This window comes from Patagioenas fasciata, chromosome 13, assembly GCF_037038585.1.
Source record: "Patagioenas fasciata isolate bPatFas1 chromosome 13, bPatFas1.hap1, whole genome shotgun sequence".
Classification (NCBI taxonomy): domain Eukaryota; kingdom Metazoa; phylum Chordata; class Aves; order Columbiformes; family Columbidae; genus Patagioenas; species Patagioenas fasciata.
Window position 1 is genome coordinate 18582793 of NC_092532.1, and position 23648 is coordinate 18606440.

The window sequence follows — 23648 nt, forward strand, 5'->3', positions numbered from 1 at the left end:
AAGCTATCAAGTGAGTCTGTTGACAGTAGCTGCTCTTGAATTGATAGTAGAGTGACCCTGTACCAAGTCTGACCAAGGGCAGCAGCTTTTTGTCAGCTCTCTGCACCCTTAGGTTCCAGAGACAGGGCCAGACCTCAGAGCTCAGGGGCAGGATGCTGTATAATTTAATGCATTTTTTTTAGTCCCAATTGCCAACAGCGGATTGAGCTTGGGAGCCGTAGTCACAGCACAGTGAGTTATTTCTCAGGGAGTCACAGCTGAACAGAGTTTGGGGAAATGTCACTCAGTGTTTCATGTGCAGAAGATTAATCCAATCCTGCCAGCCCTGCCTTCTTTTTTTTGATGAAATCAGAGACACAGCCAAAGGGCCATCCACGCAAGGGCGGTGGCTCTGAACGCAGCACCAGACTGCAACAACACAGAGAAACTGACGTACTGAACCAAGGCGGTTTCTACCAGCCTAGTAGCAGCTTACCTGGCATAACAAACATGACCATCCTGCACTGCATCCTCACAGACGCGGAGCCAAAGAACAAGCAGGCCCGACCCAGCCCGCTTCGGGCTCCTCATGTGTGCAGGTTGTGAGTTCCCCCGCTTTCTCCTCACAGCATCAGGCTGGAGAAACCGAGCTGCGTGTGGGGTCACCGGCCTGACAGAGACGTGAAATTTGACCTGATGCCTCAGGCAGGACAAAATCACAGCCCCATGATGCTATATAAAACTTCACTACCACAACACAACCCTATTTTTCAGCTTTTAAGCCCTCATTAGCCATGCAACAAAGCCTAAGCTTTCAAATATCATCCAGCTTATGGGAACTGAAGAAAAGGGAAGAGGAAGAGACAAGCTCCTGAGCCAGAAGTTTGGACGGCACCACGAACTACTGCACGGAGCGGGGCTGAGAAGATGTGGGGGTGAGACCACAACCGGCACCTCCGCCATCTGCTCTCGGCCGCCCGGGGGGGCGGTGGCTGCGCCATGAGGCGGCACCAGGCGCCAGGCACTCGAGCGCTCGGCGGTGGATTGGCAGCGCCTGGCCGGGCCGCGCAGGCGCGGTGGGTGCGCGGCCGCGCTGAGCCATGGCGGACGAGGAGCTGGAGGCGCTCCGGCAGCAGCGGCTGGCCGAGCTGCAGGCCAAGCACGGGGTGAGGCGCCTCCCGCGGCCGTGTGCGGCGGGCACGCAGGAGGGGAGCGCGGGAGACAAGGGGGCGCGCCCTGTGGAGGTCTCTCGGTGAATAAAGGCTTCGGCTTGAGGCCCGGGGAGTGGCCCGGCCGGCACAGGGCTTTGGCTGGAAACACCGCTGACTGCGGGCTCGGTGACGGGCGCCAGGCCGGGGTGGGAAGGTGAGGCCCGGCCCAGGGGGGAAGGTGAGGCCCGGCCGGGCTCCCCCGGCCGCCTCCTCTCCCGTTACAGGAGCGGCCACCGCGCTCGGCCCGGCCCCGCCGCCCTGGTGCTGCCTCGGGAGTTCCGCACTGACGGTCCCCCCCCGAGCTTTTCCGTGCCGCTCGTGGTGGATTCCCGTCATCAGCCTTCTCAGTCATGGCCGTTTTCAGAGCTGCAGTGTATCAATCTGTTTTGTGAAGGGATCTCCCGTACCTGTGATCAGCCTCGTTTACTTTCTCTCTGGTTTCCCATTCTGCTTTCACACTTTGAAATGTTACCTGTAAAATCTGAGATGCAGATTCAACATAAAGCTCAGCTTGGCCCTCTTCTTTTTTGTTATTTGCTTCTGAAGGAAGAGTCATCTCAGCTGCCTGTGTTAGTTCCAAAATACCATGATAGGATTGTGGCTTTTTTAAAAATATTGATAAATACGAAGTGTTAGATTTAATTTCATTTGTTCTTAGCTTACTTTAATGAGTTTCAAATATTTTCATCTGTTTTCTGGGCTTTGGGAAAGTTCATTATCTTAGGCCTAATGGGAAGGCCTTTTAATGTCCAAACCTACAACAATGTGTGGATAGATCCAGTAGCTCTTGTCATCACACTGGTTTGCGTTTCTGCTTTGTGAGGAAAGCACAGTGTGGCATATTTATTTGCTAGGGCAGCAGATTCTTATTTTCAGGATCTCGTCTGTGGCCATGCAGTTTAGCAGGCAGGTTTAGTTTACATTCATTGTGATGGAATATCTAAATTTACTGTCCTGTATGTAATGTTTTTGGATGAGTGTATTTATTTTAATCTCATTCTCTAGGATCCTTCCAGTGATCAGTCTCAACAGGAAGCAAAACAGAGGTATAAATGAGAACTATTCGCTTTTGGTCTTACATCTAATCATTGTGAACCTTTTTTTTTTTTCCCCAAGTATTTCTTTGAAATACCCACATGATTTGTTGTTGTTGTTGTAAAAAATGACTGACAAAGAAGCCGAGAAGTCAAAGACTTAATCCAAGGGTAGCTAAAATGTGACTGATGCAGATGTGGCTCCCTGGCTGTGACTGTACTGGCTGGTCTCCAGCAGAGCTGTCACAGTCTGAACCCTGACTGGAGCGGGAAGGAGTGGAGGAAAACAACAGGAGCAGCTCATTTTTACTTTGGGACTCTGCTGAGTGCGATAACCTCACAACCCTTAGTGATACAATAGGATGTTTTTGGGAAGGGTCACCATTCCCCTTCTCCTCCCCTTCTGGAACTCAGAAGCCTGGGCTTTCCAGGGTTGGTGAGAGTTGGTCATATGAAAATCTTGAGGGCTGGCAGAACTCTTCCCAAACTGGAGTGTTGTCTGAGTGTTGAGTTGGGGTTTGGCTCTGTTGGTGCAATGGGAACATACCTTCCTAGCTGATTTTTTTCCAGGACATCTATTGCAGTTAAAAATATGAAACAAAATGATTCATGTCAGAGCTTAGTGCAGAAACAGCATTTTGTATTTGCACTAAGTAGAAAATGAACAGCTAGACTTGGCATAGAAAGTTTGTATTAACCAAAATGCATAAACTAAAATGCCAGTTTTGCAAATACTTGATCAAATGTTGTAAGCACATGAAGACTGACTGAAAAAATGTAAATAAGGAATGAGGTTTGCTTGTGCCTTGCAATTGCATGGACTGTTCCTTATGCCCACTCTGCCATACACGGCTTTTGCTGAAATCCCCTATGCCAGATCTTTCCTGTGGGTAGTGTGACTTTTGTCTGTAAGATGTCATAATAAACAGTAGGAAGGTGGAAGTAGTAAAATCCATCTAGATTTCTTGGAAGATGTTGTCACTTTGTCAACATATCCAGAGCTACTCATGACAAAAAAAATGCTATGAAAGAAATGATGTAAAGTTTGAAGGGACCTCAATAAGCCATTTACGTGAATTGAAAGTCTCCTGTAGTTTGCTGTCTTGTGCTTATTGTTTTAGGTATGTGACATCCCACTTTTAATGTGTGGTTTATTTTTCATTACAGGGAAGCAGAGATAAGAAATACTATTTTAGCTCAAGTTCTTGATCAAGCAGCTCGTGCAAGATGTAAGTATTCTGGTGACTTTCTAATAAAAAATTCTCACCCAGTTTATTCCAGCGCTGCTCAAATCAAGCACGTATGGGCTTCTATAGAGGCCAGACTAGAAAAATATTGCTGTTGAGGGGAAGATAAAGCTAATTACAGCTTTTCAGTTGGTGATGACAGTGATTGGAGGGGAACAGTTTACTGACATCTGAATTATGTTCATTTTTTTTTAATTAATAGTAGGAAATGTAGTGAGAGTCAAAGTTAGTTAATCTAAATTGGAACAAATATCTAAAAGTAAGAAATAACTATCTTGTATCTTTATTTTATATAAATGGAAATGGCTTTTTCGGTTTATTTTATGACCTGGCACAAAGAAGGTGGTTTCATAGGGGCATTTGTCACTTTTTAGTTACTAGTGAAAGTATTTGATTATGTTTTGAAACCAAATGAACAGAGCCTGTTTTTGTTGCAGTAAGCAATTTAGCACTTGTGAAACCAGACAAAGCAAAAGCAGTAGAGAATTACCTTATACAGATGGCAAGATTTGGACAGATACCTGGAAAGGTGAGTTATGTTTTTCTTTCTCACGTATATTCATTTCCAAACCAAATTCACTCTAAAAAAAATTGCATGTTTTTAATATCAGTAAATGAAACAACTGGAAAAGTCAATTGAGAGCCTCTAAATACAATTATATAAACACCTTTTGTAAGAAGGGGAAGTGTGATTCAGTTGCTTGATACTAAGCATCTCTCGGAATGCATTTATGTGGCTCTTCCTTTCCTAGGTGACAGAACAAGGTTTGATAGAAATACTTGAAAAAGTGAGTCAACAAACAGAGAAGAAAACAACAGTGAAGGTAGGCTTTGTTTCCTAAATGTGAATTTAATTTGTTATAAAATAGAGCAGAAAAATTGCACGTATTTGGCCATTTCAGTTCAGGGTAGAACTTAACTTTGTATTTACCACCTGTCTTACTACACTGCTAAGTGCTGGGATTAAATCTCAGCAGTGTAACTTGCAGATAGCAGCAGTGGGATGTTGGTGCTGTGAGACAACTGCCCTGTGTCTGTGCTCCTGTGCCAAACAGGGACTTGGTGGGGGCGGGTTGCGATGGGGTCCACGTTCTGTCCCCATGTAACATAACGTGTTCATTTATCAAACGCGTGGAGTTGGAAAGGCTTGCTCTATGTTGGATTTACTGTGACGCTTCACTTTTCACGTCATATATTTCATTTTAGTTCAACAGAAGGAAAGTGTTGGATTCTGATGAAGAGGATGATTATTGATACTACTGTAAGACTGTCTGCCAAACGAAGGCCTGGAGAAAGGCAACATACTATTACCAGGCAGGATGCAAGATCTGAAAATGTTTACGCTTCTTTTACTTCATTTTGTTCTGTTTTATAAAAAGGCCAACAAATGAACTTGTATTGTAAAATAAATCTGAGGATTTTATAACTTAAACTTTTGTAGTGTAAGAGGCCTGAGCAGTGTGGGGGTCCCTGCTGCTTCATTAGCATGAACTTTTTGTTGCCCTCTACTCAGTGTGTAAGTGATGCTTTCAGCAACTGCACATGTTTAACTGGCTGCTGTTGGAGATGCCACAACATGAGGAGCTGTTGGTGTAAAGCTGGGAACAGCCACTCCCTCCAGGAGTTTTAAGACTTGGCTCCAGGCTCTGAATCACAGCAGTGTTAGGAGATGTCCTGAGCCCAAGGGAAGGAGCCTGATCCAGCAGCTCACTGGATATTTATAAAATAAAGCAAAGGTATCAAAGTAGTGTTTGGATCACAGGACTTCATATCAGGCAGTCTGTGTAAAGAAACTGTAACCAGCACGCAATTGAACTGTTCCCCTATGAAATAATCAAGCTATCTCCAAAAAAGCAAGTTAACTGTGTAAAACAGCACTGTTCAGACACTAGGTATCGTATTTTTCTTAAAACTACCTCCACTTTTATCAAATGGTTGGAGTGTTTCTTACCTTGCAAAAAAGACCGTTTTCCTAAACTTTCTGCGACTCCTGCATGCGTAAAGTAAAACTGAACTTGTGCTATATGTTTATTCCAAAATATGGTTATGGAAATAAGTAGGATAAATACTGTATAATGTGCTGATAAACACTCTACACCACAGAACCCTTTTCTGACATAATTTAAGAACATGGTATGATGCCAACTGCAGTGGTTTTTGGAACAGAATAAAATTCTGCACTAAAAGTGAGTACTAGTGGGTGTTTTTCCTTTTGTATGAATGTGGTTTAAAAGTATTTAAACAGTTATTTTTGTTTCATTTGGACTAGATTGGGCATTTTGCTTGTGTCTGTAATGCTTTGGATTTATTTTAACTGAGAACCTTTTGGAGATTAATCTGGACTACGTGGCAGCATGTTTTGCAGACAAATAGTGTCATGAGGTTGACTTCAGTCTATTTGCACTAGGGACTGCAGGGGGAAGCTTCCAGGGGTACTCCCTTCAAATACTAGTCCAGTTTAGCCCTTGATCATCCTATCTTTAAATACTAAGGTGTTTTTTTAATTACAAGCTTGGTTAAGCATGTCAAAGGAAACGTGCAAACTATTTAATCTGGCTAAATAATTTGTTACTCATTATCTTTTCCTAATTTAGATGATAGTGGAACTGTTTGGCATTTAAGTGTTTTTTTTAATACATATGCTACCCATCCAAAACGTCTGGAAATAAGCTTTATCCTAGACTGGATACTGAATAAAACTGAAGCCTGGCTCAGTCACCGGTTCACAAGGACAACTGTTCTGATACTGTAATAGAATAGGAAACTCAAGGTAATGCTAATAAATCACTACTTTTTTCTATAAAACTCTAAAGAAAAAATATATTCTCCTGTTAGATGTCTTAAAACACAGATTTTGTTAACTAGGCAGGATGTACCAAGTCTGCATTAAGTTGCCTTAGTAAGCTACTACATTTTTTTCTTGCAGATGTTCTATTTTTTGGGGGGAGGAGAAGTTTTTCAAAGGCATCTGCTACATTAACACTTGGCCAAGTCAAATTAACCAATAATTACATAACCATTCATATCAAGGCTAAAACTTGGGAGAGTTGCAGCTGTCTCACCACTTGCATAGAATACAACAAAATACTTTGATGCTGAAAATATAACAGTATTGAACCAGCTGTTTTCAATAAAAGCAAATTTTGAATACAACAGGTTAATAGGGGAAAAAAAAGCAACTAAATAACGAGTTCACATCTTGACACTTATCTCTAACACTTTTCAGCATTATTTAATGAGCTATCTTAAAATCTGTGTCCAAAGCTCTTCGAGCACACTGTGCCTATTATTAAGAATTAAGAAAAAAGATGATACTGAACACTTGGTGTCACTGTTCTAACTCCTGGTCTGTAGTTGCAGCAGGATATTCCGTACTTAAACTCTGTAGCATGCTATCACCAGTATTAAAAAGCTTATAAACTGATTTTTCTCATCCATATTGTCAAGAAGGTTTAAGAATCATGTAGTTAAATGCACAGTATAATTAAAACACAAGCAAAAATCTCATTATGTAGTTTGGACCTATGGATCTATGAAAGTTTACTTGTATCTTAAACATTTTAAGTTACATCTAGGCTAAGTGACTTACTCTAGGTCATTGTTACAGTATCACAAGAGTAAAAAAACTAGTTCATGGGTTTTTCCTCTTGGTCGTTTGGCTTGTAATAGCTGAACATCCATCCTACTTTTCTTTTTCTAATGGGAATGTACGGCTAGAGAAGTTATGTGAAAAGGTTCAGTTTCACTGAATGGTACAGCTCTGCCTTCAATCCAAAACCACACAGCCTAATAACAGTAACCCATGAGTCTGTGAGGAAGAAGGTTACACTGAACTGCCAAGTCCAACAGATCCCTCAATTTAGACATAGACACAAAGTGAAGTCTTCAATTGCCTACAAAAACAAAAGCAAGGAAATGACAAACTCAATGCTTTGAAAAAATCGCTCAAAGAAAACAGCATTTTCAAGAGTTATTTTACTAGTTTTTTCTTTCAATCATTTGGCACAAATCCAAGGCACATTAGAAAAATCAGATAAGCTCATAAATTATTAGAAAAATAAACCCATGACCTTCATCTCCAAATGTCCATACGTGCACTTATTGCACATTTTACCTCTTGGATTAAAAAGTTACTTGAAAAAATGACCAGTATGTATTCCAGCTTTGTACTCTGCCAGGCAGCTTCCTAATACCACAGTTAAAAGAAGTACAATTATTCATACTAATAGTTTAGGAAATAAAATGCAAGCTGGATGTGACGAGCCAAGAATAAAGAATCCTGCACTTAGAAACCTGGCCTGTGCTCTTTACGCTTCTCTTACCGCAACTGGAACAGCAGAAAATGAAGTCTGAAATCCAAGCAGCCATCTCCTAGTAACCTGCAAACTTGCAGTTCTTCAGTGGTCACCTCTAGGAATGGGGTGATATTTGGCCTATTGCAACAAATGCTTACCCATGGGAGACTGGAATAATTGGATAATTGGAATTTCACCTTTTTAAAGAGAAGTCCAGAGCTGCCTCCTAAGCAGTTTTGTCTGCAGATGTTGCCCAGGTTCAAAATCGTGAATACTTGTGCATTTCTGCATTACTTGCTTTAGAGGGAGGGGGAAAAAAAACCCCACATGCCAACTTAAAACAATTTGGTGTATCCTTATACATGCTTGCTTCTGCCTTTTTTTAATTTAGCTGTGAACAGCGAGTCCAAAGCTCAGCTTTGTCAAGGGCTCTGTACTTTTTCCCCAGTATTTTGGCTCCTGTATAAGAACTTGCTCTTGCAGATCCAATACAGGGGAGCACTGCAAAGGCATTAGCAAGGATTACATCCCTTCACATTAATAGCACGTATATATTTCTAATGCAGCATCACACATGTTATGGACTATTGTTTTCCCAGCTACTGAAATATACAGAAATATATACTATAATTGTTTGTAACATTACAATAAAAATAGAGACATTTCAATTACCTCTGGCAATAAATACCTTGTTATCCAATATATCTTTATATATATATATAAATATATATTTATATACTTATCCAATGTAGTGATAAAAACTGAAAAAGCAAAAATTATTCAAAGACTTTTAAAAACAAAGCGGGTGGCTGAAAAATACAATACGGGGTTTCATTTGGTTTACTGTTACATATAGTTTTTTAGTAAGTGCTAAGTAAAATAGGAAAGGAATTTTGCTGCCAACATCTCAGTACGTCCCTGTTTGTTGAGATCAGGAATGATCCGGCTGTGAAGTTACCTCCAACATGAACAGAGGATTCGGTCTTTGAAAGCGCCAGAACTTTCTGTTTCTGCTGAAGAGTCGCCCCGTGTTCCTTGTACGTGTCAACTGAATTCTTCGATATACAGTGAACGGTTATTGAAAATTACCACCACCTCCTTCCTCAGCTTTTGACACCAAATTTGCACTTCCTTGTCAATGTTTTGAAAGCAAGTCATCACAGCAGTCTCTTGACTGTGAAATACTTGGATTTCTAGGGCTGGATAAAATATTATCGCCGACGTTCTCTGCTGAAAGAGGCACATTAACAGTGTGTCTTCGGTGCATTAATTTACTCCTGTGAGGAACTTCCGTCACGTCGTCATGTTTCACAAGCTCACCACTGCATCCTGTGTCAATCTTAACTTTGCTCTGGTCCAGCGTTTCAACAGATTTTAACTTGGTTTTATCAAAGCTTTTAATAGCTAACTGTGAGGATAGAAAGAAGTAAAATGAATATAGCATTTCTTGAATAGAACTATCCCATGAATTTCAAAATACTCTTTATACTGAGAACACAGCCAACAAAAGTAGCACACTCTGTAGGACAGTAATTATATTTGGTCTACATATGAGAAAACAAGAAGAGGCCAACCTGCCCCAGGCTGCACATCAATCAGCACCAGAACTGAACAGATAACAAGGGCATCCCAAAACTTATTCTCACTGCACTATCCTGAATATCATCTTAACTCTTTTGAACCTTTTGTAACACAAGTTTCAAGGTACTTGAACTGAACAGCCATTTCTTTTACCATTAAGAACATGTAAGTATTAATACAGCTGGGCTCAAGCAGGCACTGCTGAAGGCAAAGGCAGAAACTCCCCCATTCCCGGTCTCATCTGCCAGGGCAGAGACACCCGCCCCCACAGCCCCCTTAAAGACTCTTTTTGGTCATTCCAACTATTCCTGTCTTCCATATCTGCTCCTGATTTTTCCTTTTCAGAGTGGGTGGCTCTCCTTGATTACTGACCACCCTGCAAACGTTAAAATAACAAGAGAGAAAAAAAGAAATCCAAGGATGCTAATGGCAGATTTTCTAGGAGAAGAACTGAAGGCAGAAATCAATTACAATACCTTTTTACTGAAATAATGGCAATCTAGAAAATGTTTCAGACTGAGATTACACATTTGTAAACCCACTAACAATTTAAAGCTGTATAACCTGTATATTCACAAAGCCATGAGTCACACATGGTTTAAGTGCTATGTATCATGGTCACATTAGATTTTTGACACCTGCTGTACGTGCATGACATACCTCACGTTCAGCAATCCACAATTACAAAATCTAAATCCCACGTTTAATTAAACAAGCAGATTTATTATGTAAACGCCCATTTTAATCTGGCAAATTTCTCTCTTGTAAATGCATCTCTGCTTGGCTATTGCTGTAGAGGTTTTCAAGCCTTAGTATAATGCAGGTTCTGCCAGACGTGACACAGAAAACGAGACAGAGATGAAGGCCGCAGTAAGAGGCTTAAGTGGTTTAAAAGTAAGAATAAGGTGTTTAAGAGGTGTTACAGAAGCACCATTGAAGTTTGAATAATGATGAAACATTAACAATTTAGCAGACGGGTCAGAACTTTGGGGATTCACTGGCCACCACTAGTAAGAAACTTTCCTGTTGTATGTATCTATATTAATAGCAGACAAAACAAACAGATTCACTCTATTATACAAATAGTTCAAGCAACTATTTCCTCTTACCTGATGCAATAACTGAGAGTCAAAATTAGGAACACTTTTATCTCTTGTTATTGTTCTCCGTAAATGTTGTGCTCTAAAAAAAATATTTTAAAGAAATTAAATATGACCACATAAGCCTTTTCACAAGATTCTCAATCACAACAAGCACTATCTCAACAGAGAAAGGCTGCTACCTGACATCTCAGAATGACAGCCTGCTAGTATGTTAGTTTATCGCCGAGTAGACATTAGTAGACATTAACGTTTAAAAAGATCACAGGCAAACCCAACCACTGACTAAAGTGCTAAGATAATATTTTTAAGGCAGTCTGGCTCTGAAATTCAGGATTTATGGTACACCAAGTATTAGTACCAATGAAATTTTACATATGTTTGCCAGTCCTCCTTCCCCACCAGCGTTTCCCTCCTGCTGCCCAGCACACCACTGCTGTTCACCCCAATGCACCCCTGCCTGGGGATCCGCACCTGCTCGCCTCGCAGGATTCACATCCACCATCAAATTAGTCACATGTGATTCATTAACAATGCCTGACCCACGGCTGGGCTTTGTTAATAGTTGTATTTCTTGTTTGCTTATGGGAAACAATAACCGTACTTTGGAGGAACCTTCTATGCTTACTTGTTAAATCTGTTAATTGATTGGACCAGTTGAAGTTGTCTGCTTATGGGATCATCGGCTTTCTCACATGGCTTAGAATTCACTAGGGGTTTAAAAGAACAGGTAGCTAAAATTACAACTGAGTCACACTTTGGAATTAAAAAAACCCCACAGTTCTGAATTAAGAGAGGTATCTACTAACATTAGATTTTAAATTCTACAGTAAAACTATAATAGTAATAACTTGAATCAGAGTCCCAACTTATCTTTGGAAATTCTAAAGCATTTTAAGTCACATGAGTAAGCGTTTTTCAGGTAAGTATGGCTGGCCAAGCTTCTGAAGAGACCATGTAATTCTGGACTTTGAGGCCCTTAACTCCAATTTTTACAAGCCTGAACTAAGCACCACACAGACACTACACCACCTCTTCATTAATATTACTTACTCATGTTTTCTGTCGTTCTTTTAGAACTATTCTCATAATATTTGAAAGGACTACATCAGTCTTTGGTATTGGCATACTGTGATTAATTTTGGTTTTGTATTAATGGAACATTCACAGTCTTTCCTAGGGAAGCAGGCAAGAGTTATTTTGAAAAGCCTGACGAGAACTCCTGGATGCTGAAATGGGCACCGATGCTCCTCATCCACCCCAACTCCTGCTTAATGGTCCAGACTGTTACCTTTGTAGCTCTCATTTCTCTCCCATAATATGAGAGACAGTAATTAATGGAAGCATCACTCCCTAACCTGTTTTAGGGCAAGGTAAATGACAACTAGAGGCCACTTAAATTCATCTGGTTTACTTTGCAATGAAATGGACAATTATTACATGGTTAATTACATCATCTCAAATGTGGCAAGTTTTTTAAACTTGAAATGGTTTTGCATATAAAATTCACACACACAACCCCCCAAAAAAGTGAAAACTGAATTTGTGGCAATATCATTAATATAATACAAAGTCTGCTGCATTTAGTTATAGTATTTTAGGAGTTCCCTGTAATAAGTTTGCAAAACAGCTGTTTGTCCTTTAATTATACGTAAATCTATTACATAAAATATTTGATGCAGTTGCACATAAACTCCTAAATCCCTTTTTATTCACACCAGTAGAAATGACACGTACCTTTTTTTCTTATCTTGATAGTAGCGTGCTGCTCACACCCCTTCCCTCTCTCTGCGGATGCAGGCACACAGCTGGGTGCTGTTTCCAGCAACTTAATGATATTTGAATTCTTAATTTTAAAAGTTTCCGTTTTCGCCATTATTATAGAAAAAGAACAACATCAGTACAATTTAAGATTCTAGTCTATGCAAAGTGTGTTAATTAATTGCTGTCCAAATTTATGTAACTGTTAAGTAATGCATACAAAAATACCTCATTATCAATACGAACTTTAAATTGTATCATTTTGAGTAGGGACAAGATCAGTGTTCCACAAGTTGCACTGCACCAGAGTGATGACTGTGGTCTTGACCTATTATTTTAAACTTTATTATTTGCAGTTAAGCTAATTTCAGTTTAAATGGTAATACATATGCTAAAATGGATCCAGTACAGAATTTTGTGGTCATTATGCTATATCCCAGAGGCCATTTAAGGGCATAAAGATAGGGACCATACATCAAATAATTTAAAGAGTAAAATAATTCTTTATAATTCAATTTACATATTATGTTATTGATGTTATTAAAGGGGAAGTCAGAGTTATTGATGACAAGATAAAACATGTCAAATGCATGAAGGGCAAAAGACAGTAGGTGGAACAAAGAAGATTGCTGGCACTGTAACTGATTGGCACATGTTCATTTTCCTACGTTCAACATTTCTTCTGCTCTCTGTCATTATCAGCATAGATTTCAGTGTCATTTTCATTCACATACGTGCTTTCGTTCTTTCTAGACTCACCCTTTTTGTCTAGATTAACTTGTTTTAGAAACACACAGGGTTTCACATACAACAGGTACCATAGGGTATGTTGTACAGCAAACAGGCATCTTAGTCTACATCACATATAACTGCTAAATACAGACATCTTGACAAACGCTGTTGTGATAAATAGTTACATTTGCCTTCTTTCCCAGGTTGTGTGCATACGGAAGTTTAGAAACGAGCTCTGCGCACTCACGGGCTCGGCGCAGTCGGCCGGGGTGCAGTTCCTGTGGTTCCTGAGGTGCGGCACCGCGCCGCTGCGCAGCAGCAGCTCCACCAGCGCCTCGTGCTTCCCCAGCACCGCCTCGTGCAGCGCCGTGTTCCCCTTGGCATTGCACAGGTTAACGGCAGCTCCATGCTGGACGACAACAGAAAATGAAGGTGTAAAGACTGAGTAACGTGACATGGAGATAGGACATTGCTATTCTGGTTTTCTCGCCTTTTATTTTTAATGCGTACATCTGGAATATTGTGTCCAGTTCTGGGCCCCTTAGTTCCAGAAGGACAGGGAACTGCTGGAGAGAGTCCAGCGCAGGGCAACAAAGATGCTGAAGGGAGTGGAGCATCTCCCGTGTGAGGAAAGGCTGAGGGAGCTGGGGCTCTGGAGCTTGGAGGAGACTGAGGGGTGACCTCATTAATGTTTACAGATATATAAAGGGTGAGTGTCAGGAGGATGGAGCCAGGCTCTTCTCTGTGACAACCAACTATAGGACAAGGGGTAATGGGTTCAAACTGGAACATAAGAGGTTCCACTTAAATATGAGCAGAAACTTCTTCTCAGTGAGGGTGACAGAGCCTGGCCCAGGCTGCCCAGGGAGGTGGTGGAGTCTCCTTCTCTGCAGACATTCAAACCCGCCTGGACACCTTCCTGTGGAACCTCAGCTGGGTGTTCCTGCTCCATGGGGGGATTGCACTGGATGAGCTTTCCAGGTCCCTTCCAACCCCTGACATTCTGTGATTCTGTGTGATTGGCAATCACCAGTTCAACAATAAGCCACCTGATCATATTAGCTCCTCCTCTCAGCTTATTTCATTTCTGTGTCTATCTACTGCACATTGCAAGAGATATTATTATTAAAAAAAAAAAAAAAACACCACAAACCATGAAATCGCAAAAAACCCTGTGTGATAGAATCATAAGCAAGAAAACCTAGCACCTGCCACAAAAACGTTCCATAAAAACAGCGAGCTGTACAACAGTAAAATAATATTTATCTAATAAAAAAAAAAAAAACAAACAACATGAGGGGAAGGGATTGAAAAGAGTTAGATAACAAATTTTTCCCCAAGTAGTTTTGATAGAGAAACGCATAACAAAAAATACTGATCCTGAGTACCGGGTAAGCACAGATATCACATAAGAAATACTATTCTGAGCATTCTGTTTTCAGTGATCTTACCTGTAACAACAAGGCAGTAGTCTCATACTGACCATTCAAGCATGCATAAATTAAAGGAGTATTCCCATATATATCCTTTTTATTTTGTTTAGCATTATAATCCATCAGACACTTTACCACCTATTGAAAGAAGTAACAAGTCTTTAATTTAAGATACCAGCTAACCATAACCACGCAGTGACAGCTCTTTTTTTAAAAGAGCTTTCTTTTTTTACATCTAGAATGACAAAGAGATGGAAGAAAAAAGGATGGAGAAAACAAGTCTCATCTTTGCCAAACAGACAATAACCACAAGCATGTCTTCCTATCATACTAATTGTCATATTTTACCATACACCTTTTAAAAAACCTTAAGCAACTGGAAGAAAGGCCAGAAAACAAAATTCAAGGTATGTAAACACATACATAATCAATAACTTCAAACATCAAAAACAACCCCCCACAGCAACAGTATCCTTTCCCCCTCTTGAAACTCATCAGAACACTTGGCAGTTCTTTATATTGCAAACACCTTGTGAAATAACCTTCATTAACCTACAAGTTTGAGTTGTATTCTCATTTTCTTCTTGCTTCCCTAGTGCTTTGTCTCCCTATCATCTTCACAGTTCTCTCCATTTTTGCCCCTTGAACTCCTCAGCTCCTTATTCTTAAAAACCATTTTCCACATTTCTGCATATTCCCATTTGCCTCTCTGCACCTGCTTTGTCATGATCATTATTTTCCCCTCTCATTTCCCCTCTCCTGTATTAATATCCTCCCCTCATTTCCTCGTGTTGCTCCTTCACTGCTGACACTTCCCTGACTTGAAGTCAGGGCTGCGGTTTCCAGCTGCACTTGGCTTGGAATCTACTTAATGAGCAGAAGATACAGAGGAAGATCCAACTGCACGGGGTATTTTTGAAGTGTTTGATGTACCACAGTAGCTACTCACATTTCATTAAACCATTATTCTAGGTAATTTAGGAAAGAAAAAGTGCCTACTGAAACTGTTCCAGTCAAAAGATCCCCTTTCTGTCTGGAGATTTCAGACATTGAAAAAAAACCCAACAGAATCACCAGATTAATTTTCCCTGTTACTGGTCTAGTGTCGTTGGTAAATTGTTGCTAACAGCTGGGATTTATGAAGAGGCGCAGTTACCTGGAAGTGACCTCTCTGGCAGGCCAGATGAAGAGGAACGGCGTGTTTGGCGTTCCTGGCACTGATGCGGGCTCCGTGCCTCAGCAAGAGCGAGACGAGCTCCGAGTGTCCGTGCAGCGCTGCCACGTGCAACGGCGTAAAACCATCTTGGTTTGAAACATTGACTCCGAGCCCATTAGCAGAGATCCTGCCAAACTTCTGCTCAGGAAAACACACAATAAAACTGTATCGTTAAACATGCTACATTCTGTTGACCAAAAAACAGCCAAATACCTGCTAAGTATATACAAAACAGGTAGATGGAGATTACAAGAACTGCTCCAGAGCCTCATTTGAGACCTTCAGGAAAAGAGTCAGTAAACCAGAGCAGCTTGGTAGCATTTTTCAACAGAAAAATGAGTTATTTTTTCCTTCTTCTTTTCCAACATGATAGCTTCATATAGAGAAATTCCAGGCAAAGTATTCATGATATTAAGAACAGGCTAAAGCAGCACAGGATGAGACAGAAGTAAAACTCTACAGCTGTTAGGCTGCTCTTACATATGGGGAGTGTTAATACTATGAGTTACTTTAACTTATACAGGCAATTATGCTCTTGGAGACAGACACTACACACCTATTTATTGCTACATGAAGCTCAAGGTAATGAGGATACAAACTAAAATTAATTTTATTCATGTGGAAATAACACTGGCTCAGAGAACAGACTACCATGAGAAGTCAAGGTAAGGAACCCGCCTGGAGCACACCTCACACAGCAGTGCAGAACATCCTTTATCACTCCCCGCAAGCTGTGTAGGTGCCTAGCATTTACAGCAGCAGACAATCTTTCATTCTGCCTGTCTTCAATGAGCTTTTAAATGTGCGTCTGCCTAATACAGGGGTTAAGATTAGTTAACAAATTCTTTCTACTTTTCATTCAGGAGGCAAATTCCACAGCAAATGCTGTTCCTTCCCCTGTTATCAATAAAATGCACTTAATGGCCCGAGGCTCTGGCATGTTTAGCACCTGATCTCTGTGCACAGGGTACACGACACACATTATCAGAGAATGAGGCACGGTGTGAATGTGAAGCATTTAAGGACAAGCAGCATACTCTCCCCCTGCACAAAGCAAACATCAGGTAGTAGTGAGAAATTCAGAAGTTAAGCCATCTCACATCTTCTCTGTTCAGTGACATGGATACTGTTACGTCAAAGTAGCCACTACACTGAAAATTTATACTTTGGTTTGTTTTGTGATGATTCATCCAGTTATGTATACCTTCAGACACAGTAATACATTTTCTTCCTGAAAGGAAAGTAATTGGTTTTCTGTGTCCAAGAAGCTGGGATCATTCTTTATTTAGATTAAAAAGAAAAAAGTGTATCGTAAAGCCTTATTCTCTTCTACAGTTCGTGATAAATAAAGGGAAAGGAAGCCTTTGAAATTGTACTTAATTTCTGAATAGTTTTTAGGTATAGCTTGTATGAAAGATGTCACACAATCTAAAAAATACTTTAGCAGCATTATATTTATTATAGGATTAGCAGGTATCCCTTGCTAAACTGAATACTAAGGAGATACTCTGTGACAGTTAGCAAAGTAAACTAAAAAAAGAGAACGAGGAGAAACTCAGGCTTAGAAAAAGATTTTTCCCATCTTTCAAAGTTGTCCAAACCTTAATAACAGCAGTTCACGTATTCTAAAATCAAACTGCACACTTATTTCACTCCATTAAGATACTGAGCAAGTCTTTGAACACTGCTTCTGTATCCAAAATTTTTTACAGTTCAACTAAAAAGAGAACAATTTCATGACATCAGATGAACTCTGTTACGATCTGTATGTATTTGGTTTTTTAGACAGAGGTGTTGGGCAATATAAATGCTATTTCCCTAGAGCTAAAATTACGTTACCAGAACATAAATTATTCCTTTTACAGAATGAATATTCCAACCTTTTGTGCTGGCCCACATTTTGAGCACTGGCATAATGGATGGCAGAATTCTGGTTTCGATATACTGACTGTGTCGTCCTCATCTTCTAAGTCTTCTTCCATCCATTCCAAGAGATAACGTACCTGGAATAAAAAGCAAGTCCTCTTTTACAGAGTCCAAAGGTTCTGTGTCCCAATAGGTTTCCATATGTAGACAAGTAAGATTTTACAAACACAGACTTGTGAGTATCTTGGGGAGAATACAGAGCTACCTCCTGGCAACCGTTGCCCACAGGGCACATTAAAAAATGTTGTTGACAAAGCAGCCAGGAAGTTCACCAAGTAGAGCAGTGAAGTAAATGATAATTGACTTTCTGCTGCCTAATCAAGACTTCAGTGTTCACCCATTCTCAAGCCCTCCAAATCCTTTCAGCTCAGATGATTTGTGCTAGCTCATATCAACATGAATTTTGTTTCATCTTTTGCTTTAACGAATGTAAGAAGTGACAAGGATGACAACATTTAACCGCTATACACAACTACGCAGGGGCACTGACTTCTCTGATGTTTGCAATGTGCAAACAGTGGTGCTTACTGCATGTTAATTTTACACTAAATTCTATGCAACAAAGAAAAGCTGTTTAAGAAATACATTTTTACCTTGAAATTCATTAATCCACTGTAAACTAAAGACATGTTAGAATTAGCAGTGACTGTATTAAGTCTCCATTATTGCACCACCCAGCAACGTTAAGCCTGACGTCTATCTAGTGTATCATTCTGAGCTTGCATTATGGTCAATGAGACAAGTCTTTCAGAAACTCAAGGCAGAAGTGGGCATTAACTTGGTCTCATCACGCCAGGGATAATATGTTATCGGTCACCTTTTTGTAGCTGCATGAAAAGGGCCGAGATCACGGTACTCAGAAACCAAGACAGACACACACTGAAGCATCTCAGAAAATTGTCCATAATCTCTCTTTGCTGGTTAACTTGTCATCTAAAACCTTCTTTACATTGCAGAGTAACACACTTCCAGGAATATCTAGCAGAGCACCCCAGGAGCACTGTACCCTGTATGCCAGGCTTTTCACTGCTCCACAGGATTCATTTTATACAAGAGATTTGTTTGTTTCGTTGGTTGATTTTTTGGGGTGGATTTGCACATACCCATTCCAGCAGAATAGTCAAGACTAGCTGGGTAGAAGAAATTTCAGAAGAGTGCCCAATCCATTATTTTAAGCTGAGACTATGTCAGTTCTTCCTTAATACTGTTGGCAGATGTTTGATCAATCTCTTCCCAAATACTTTTAACACAAGAGGTGCTGTGACCTTCCAGGTCTGTTCTAGTGTTATCCCACTCTGATAATAAAAGGGGTTTTTTATTTGCTTGGGTTTTTTGTTAAATCTAAGTATCTTTGTTGAAAGCTGAATGGTTCATCCATCACAAAGGGGCCGTGGTGTACACCTGACCACCAAATCCAGTCACTGAGAATTGATGTTAAGCAGCATCCTCTACTTCTACACCATCCTTTACTGACCTAGAGACACCTAAAGGCTTTGTTCAAAGCAATACACAATGGGCTAAAACAATTCTGAACAGTATCCACCCCGAATGGAGCTATCATTATCTTTTACCAATTCAGCAACCACTAAACATGTCAGAATACACTTAGGGAATCTCTCTCAAAAAAGCTTCTACATAACTCCGAAATGCATTTTAGGATAAAGCTTAATATTTTCAATACAGATATTCCCTCCATACTGTCTAAAATACTTCTTTCTCACTACAGACATAGAAAATAAGGGGACTAAATTTATTTTCAAAATGTAGAAGTAGTTGCCATTGAGTCAGCTAATTAAAACAACTCGCTGATTAACATCACTCTCTCCAATCTGAAGCATACTTGCTTTTGAAGTTTGCAGGCGCTACGATGATGACAAAGGTTGTTTTCTAGCTTCCTGAACAATCACAGCATAGTACTTTTTTTTCAAATCTTCCCATTTCATAGCACTTTTTTTCAGTGCTTCCTCTTGCAAAGCTCAATTGGCTGTCACAGCAGGAATCTACAAGAGCACTAACAACCCTACTGCTGCTTCTGTTCCTATGGAGACAGAACTCAGGCTGTCAGAACAAGATGAAGTGGTTTTAAATAACCGTGGTTTTCTAATAGATAAGCAAGCTGTAACTTTTGCCATCCAACTGGACAATTCTCCTTATAATGAATGGTTTTACATGAACTTCAGCAATGTGGCAAGTAAAGCCACAAAAATCGGCTGATTCTGCCACCTGAATGCACAGGTTAGATTTCTATATGCTTTTCGTCACTGATACCTGTTGAGCAGTGCTAGATGTTAATTTTTCAGAGTATAGCACTATATTTAATTTTCTTCAAATGTTTTCATGATGCAGTTTAGATTTTAACACAGTCTATGAAAAGTTAATTGTAATACATTCAGGTTTACTACTTGCCAGGAAGATGGTAAATATCACCATCGTATGTGTTGCTGCTCCTTAAAAAGACTTAAGGGCTGACCTGGTAATAATTACTAAGATTAAGTTACACTGTAAAGTAGAATAACGATATTTACTTAACAAATGAGCTGTTCTTTCCTCTATCAGTTCATAAATTGTTTCTATCATCTAACTGGAATAAAACATAGGAGAATCAACATTAGCGTGGTATGTATATTGTGATGCACATTATCTATTTTATTCTGATTGTGTGATGCTTCATTAACATCTATAACTCCTGAACACATTTTTCAGAACACATGTCCAGCAGAGAAACCCTGCATTCCCACATGGGTTCACAATCTTGTTCTGTGAACTACCAAACAATTAAGACATGTACAGCCTTAGACATTTTCCAAAGACAAAGCTTCTAAAGATTTCTGTGTCCCCTTCCAATTTTCCAGTAGAATGACATTGCAAGCACCTTATTGTTCACATTTTCAGGAATAAAGGGAAATAGTAACTTTATGTCAAGTCAGGTGGTGAGTATCATCAATTACAGTACATCAACTCTGAAACTGGTGTTATAGCCATCAGCTATCTATTTGAATGGAAATCCAAATCACAGGGAAGTTGTATGTCCATAGGATAACTTCTCTGTACTGACTGCCATCACCTAACTTTCCTCTCTGTATGAAATATTAATAGAAAAGTAACCCAACAAAATATAAGAGCCCATTTTTCATTTATAGTACCTATGCACAATTATTACATGCAGCAAACACACAATAAAGAGTAGACAATATTCAAAGCATTAGAGAAGCCGGCCATTTAGGAATCAAAAAGCATTTGTGGATTTAAAAACACTGTATTACTGGAATGCCAAGTCAAAAACCCACAAAGCATAAATGCCACCATTCCATTTCCAGACCGGGTGCACAGCATGGCCACTCGAGCACGGGCTTCAGTTCACGTATGAGAAACAATATCATGTATTTCTGTGACGCAGGAATAATACTGGGAATACTAACACATTCTATTGGATTTGCTGCCAAAAACCAGGCTTACCTGAAAACTCATCTATTTTGCCTTTTTATTGTTGTTGTTTTGTGCTGACTGCACATCCAGTCCAATATTGTGACATCAGTATATTATCTTTTTACAGTTCTGCAACACACCACGATCTTTATCTAACAACAGCATTTGACGGTTCAGCTTGAGCACCTGCTAACAAATAAACTGCTCCTTTCCACAATATTTCTTTTCAATGTGCCTGCCCTGTATGTTGTTCTTCCCAAGTTCTCTGCATCTCCTAGAGGTGATTTTGCATACATTTTACATGATGGGCCTTCACAAAGGAATTATTCAATTTAAAGTAGTTCCTTTACTGTAAGGTGTCACAGAAATGTCAAAATAATGGGTCTTCAAGCACTGTGGATGAAATAATTCAGGGACATGGAGTGAATATTCTTTGCAGAAATTGAGCTGAATTTGTTCATTGCCGAAGGAAAGTATTACCTAAAGCATTTTTCATTTAATATTATTTACAAATAACTTCATCAATTTGAATGAGGTGAATCGGAATTCAATCACATTCAACAGCCATGCTAAGACTCACCATTTCCAGATCTCCATCAGCAACTGCTCTTAGGAGTTTTTCCACCTATGTATGAAGAAAACAATTTATTCGCTTTGTTAGTATTGGGATTAAGCTGTACACAGAAAATCCTGTTTTTTTCACTAACCTCCTAAGATCACATGGTAGAATTACTGCTGGGCCATTCCATATTTATCGATATAAAGGAAAAACCTTCTTCCTTTATGAAGTACAAAAGCTGTGTAAGGCCTGTGGCCATTTGATGACCTCTGACTTGCTTAGTTAAGCGGTATTACCTAAAGAGAGGACATGTAGTCCACACACAAACAAAGCCACATAAGCTTAGCAGCAGCTGACCATGCATTTCTGTTGTGAACCTAACCTTAAAAATCCCTACTCGAGACAAATTTCTACTCTTATAAACATAAGCATTGTTTGGACTCTTGCTGAGCTACTACAGGTGACCAGAAGCACCAAGGACAGTAAGTTTTGCAAGCTGCAGATTTCATGGACTAACAGCTACAGTCACATTTTAATCTTTATCTGCAAATGACCATCTTGTTGATTGTGACAGCACTGTTTGGTAACGCAAACGATGAAGCATGAGACTAAAAGGTGGTTGTGCTTTACTGGTCTGGTCTCTTCACGGTTTTAACAGAAGAACAGGACACATCTACAGGTGAAATATCAGATGCCAGATTAAATCCCTCCATCCATTTTTATCTCTTTTTAGTTTTATTTTATTACTACTATTTTATCGCTACCTTTCTAACACCAGGTGAGGCTCATGGAAGTCAGTGCAAGGCACTCAAGGTAAGATTCCTCTTGTCTAACTTCGAATGTCTACAAGTGAACTGCCTAAATCTAAGCCAGCCATTTACACTCCCTCTCTGTTAACCACCAAACACAATGTGGTCAACAAATGACACTCAAATGCAACTCGGGTCTAACCAAGCATGTTCAAAATTAATTTCTCTCCAGATAAATTACCACATCTGAAGTTAGGTAAGCCAAATCCCAACCTCTACACGTATACATCTAAAATTGACTATATATAGAAGGGAGATCTGTGCCTCCTATCAATTTCCCCATACCACATAGGATAATGTCACCGGAGAACATAAAGGTATTGATTTTCAGTAGCCAGTCTTATCACATATAAGATGCCTCACAGTAACTGCAAGCGACCCACAAGCTCTGATAATTTCTTTCCAAAAGGAACAACTTCCCTAGAGTTTCAAGAGCTGCAATTCACTCAGAGGCTCAGTTTTTCTGTTGCTGAACACAAATTGTGCAAGGAGTTATCAGTTCCAACAGAGGAAGCTGCAAATTTATACATCCAGCTCTTTTACTCTCCCTTCTCTAAGTTGTAGACAAGTCAGATACAAGATATACACCATGACTGGCTCATTTAAGCGGAGAGTTTAATTCATCAGCAGTATTGATGAATAAACATCTAACCGCATTCCCATGGGCTAAGCCTTAAAGTCTGGAAAACTGATCCTACTATCTTCCCATTACTTCCAGAGGTGTCCCCTTCCCTGAACTCGCTCAGGCCGGGGCCCTGGCCCCTGTGCTTCGGAACAACCAGAGCCGGGAGCACACGTGAAACTGGGCAAACAGCAACAGCCTAAAGCTGGATTACAGGAGAAGGTCAATCTAAGGTGTAAGCTGCTCGTAATCTTTTCCCCTGGTTTGAACTACAGTCTTAGCTCTTGGGTGTGATATATTTGTTCCTTCAAGGAAAAATAAATCCTCAATCTATGAGGTGGACTTTTACATTCAGGTAACTTTATGTTAAGACTTTACTTGGAGTGCTTGACTCCGTACAAACAAGGAGGCACACTCCTATGTTGAGGCTCTCATAGAATAACAGATAACGAACTCTGAGGTAATACCTTCCAGTCAAACTTTACATCTTTGAGCTTCTTGAGCAGTTTTAGAAAACAGAAATTTTGGGTAGGAGAACAATCTTCTAAAAATAGAAGAAAAAATAATTTGAATGGAGAGGTGATATGGAAACAAATATACTAAGGAAGTCAGTTTGGAAAAAATGGAGCAGCAGGACTGGGAAAAAACAGAGAAGCATCAGAAGGAGTGATGATACCACAGTCTTAGGAGGGGATAAATGGCAAGTATGGATCTGAG

General features: G+C 40.0%; 2 protein-coding genes across 6 annotated transcripts in view; one reads left to right on the forward strand and one right to left on the reverse strand.

Moving 5' to 3' along the window:
* Positions 1-1027: 1027 nt before the first annotated feature.
* Positions 1028-5661, forward strand: PDCD5 (programmed cell death 5). The gene is made up of 6 exons (XM_065848148.2): positions 1028-1145; positions 2196-2236; positions 3392-3453; positions 3909-4000; positions 4224-4295; positions 4678-5661. The coding sequence occupies exons 1-6, from the start codon at positions 1080-1082 to the stop codon at positions 4723-4725; spliced, it is 381 nt and encodes a 126-aa protein (XP_065704220.1). The 5' UTR covers positions 1028-1079; the 3' UTR covers positions 4726-5661.
* A 1770-nt stretch (positions 5662-7431) lies between these two features.
* ANKRD27 (ankyrin repeat domain 27) overlaps positions 7432-23648 on the reverse strand; it is a 54414-nt gene continuing 38197 nt past the window's right edge. For 4 of the 5 annotated variants that reach the window (XM_065848434.2, XM_065848433.2, XM_065848431.2 and 1 more), the window contains exons 21-29: positions 21522-21566; positions 17470-17592; positions 15530-15727; positions 14392-14511; positions 13188-13349; positions 12185-12293; positions 11076-11157; positions 10457-10529; positions 7432-9174 (exon numbers count right to left, since the gene is read on the reverse strand). In XM_065848434.2, coding sequence (XP_065704506.1) covers positions 8902-9174; positions 10457-10529; positions 11076-11157; positions 12185-12293; positions 13188-13349; positions 14392-14511; positions 15530-15727; positions 17470-17592; positions 21522-21566 — 1185 coding nt within the window. In that variant the 3' untranslated portion in view covers positions 7432-8901. The remainder of the gene's footprint in view (positions 9175-10456; positions 10530-11075; positions 11158-12184; positions 12294-13187; positions 13350-14391; positions 14512-15529; positions 15728-17469; positions 17593-21521; positions 21567-23648) is intronic. The other variant, XM_071814323.1, reaches the window with a different exon arrangement.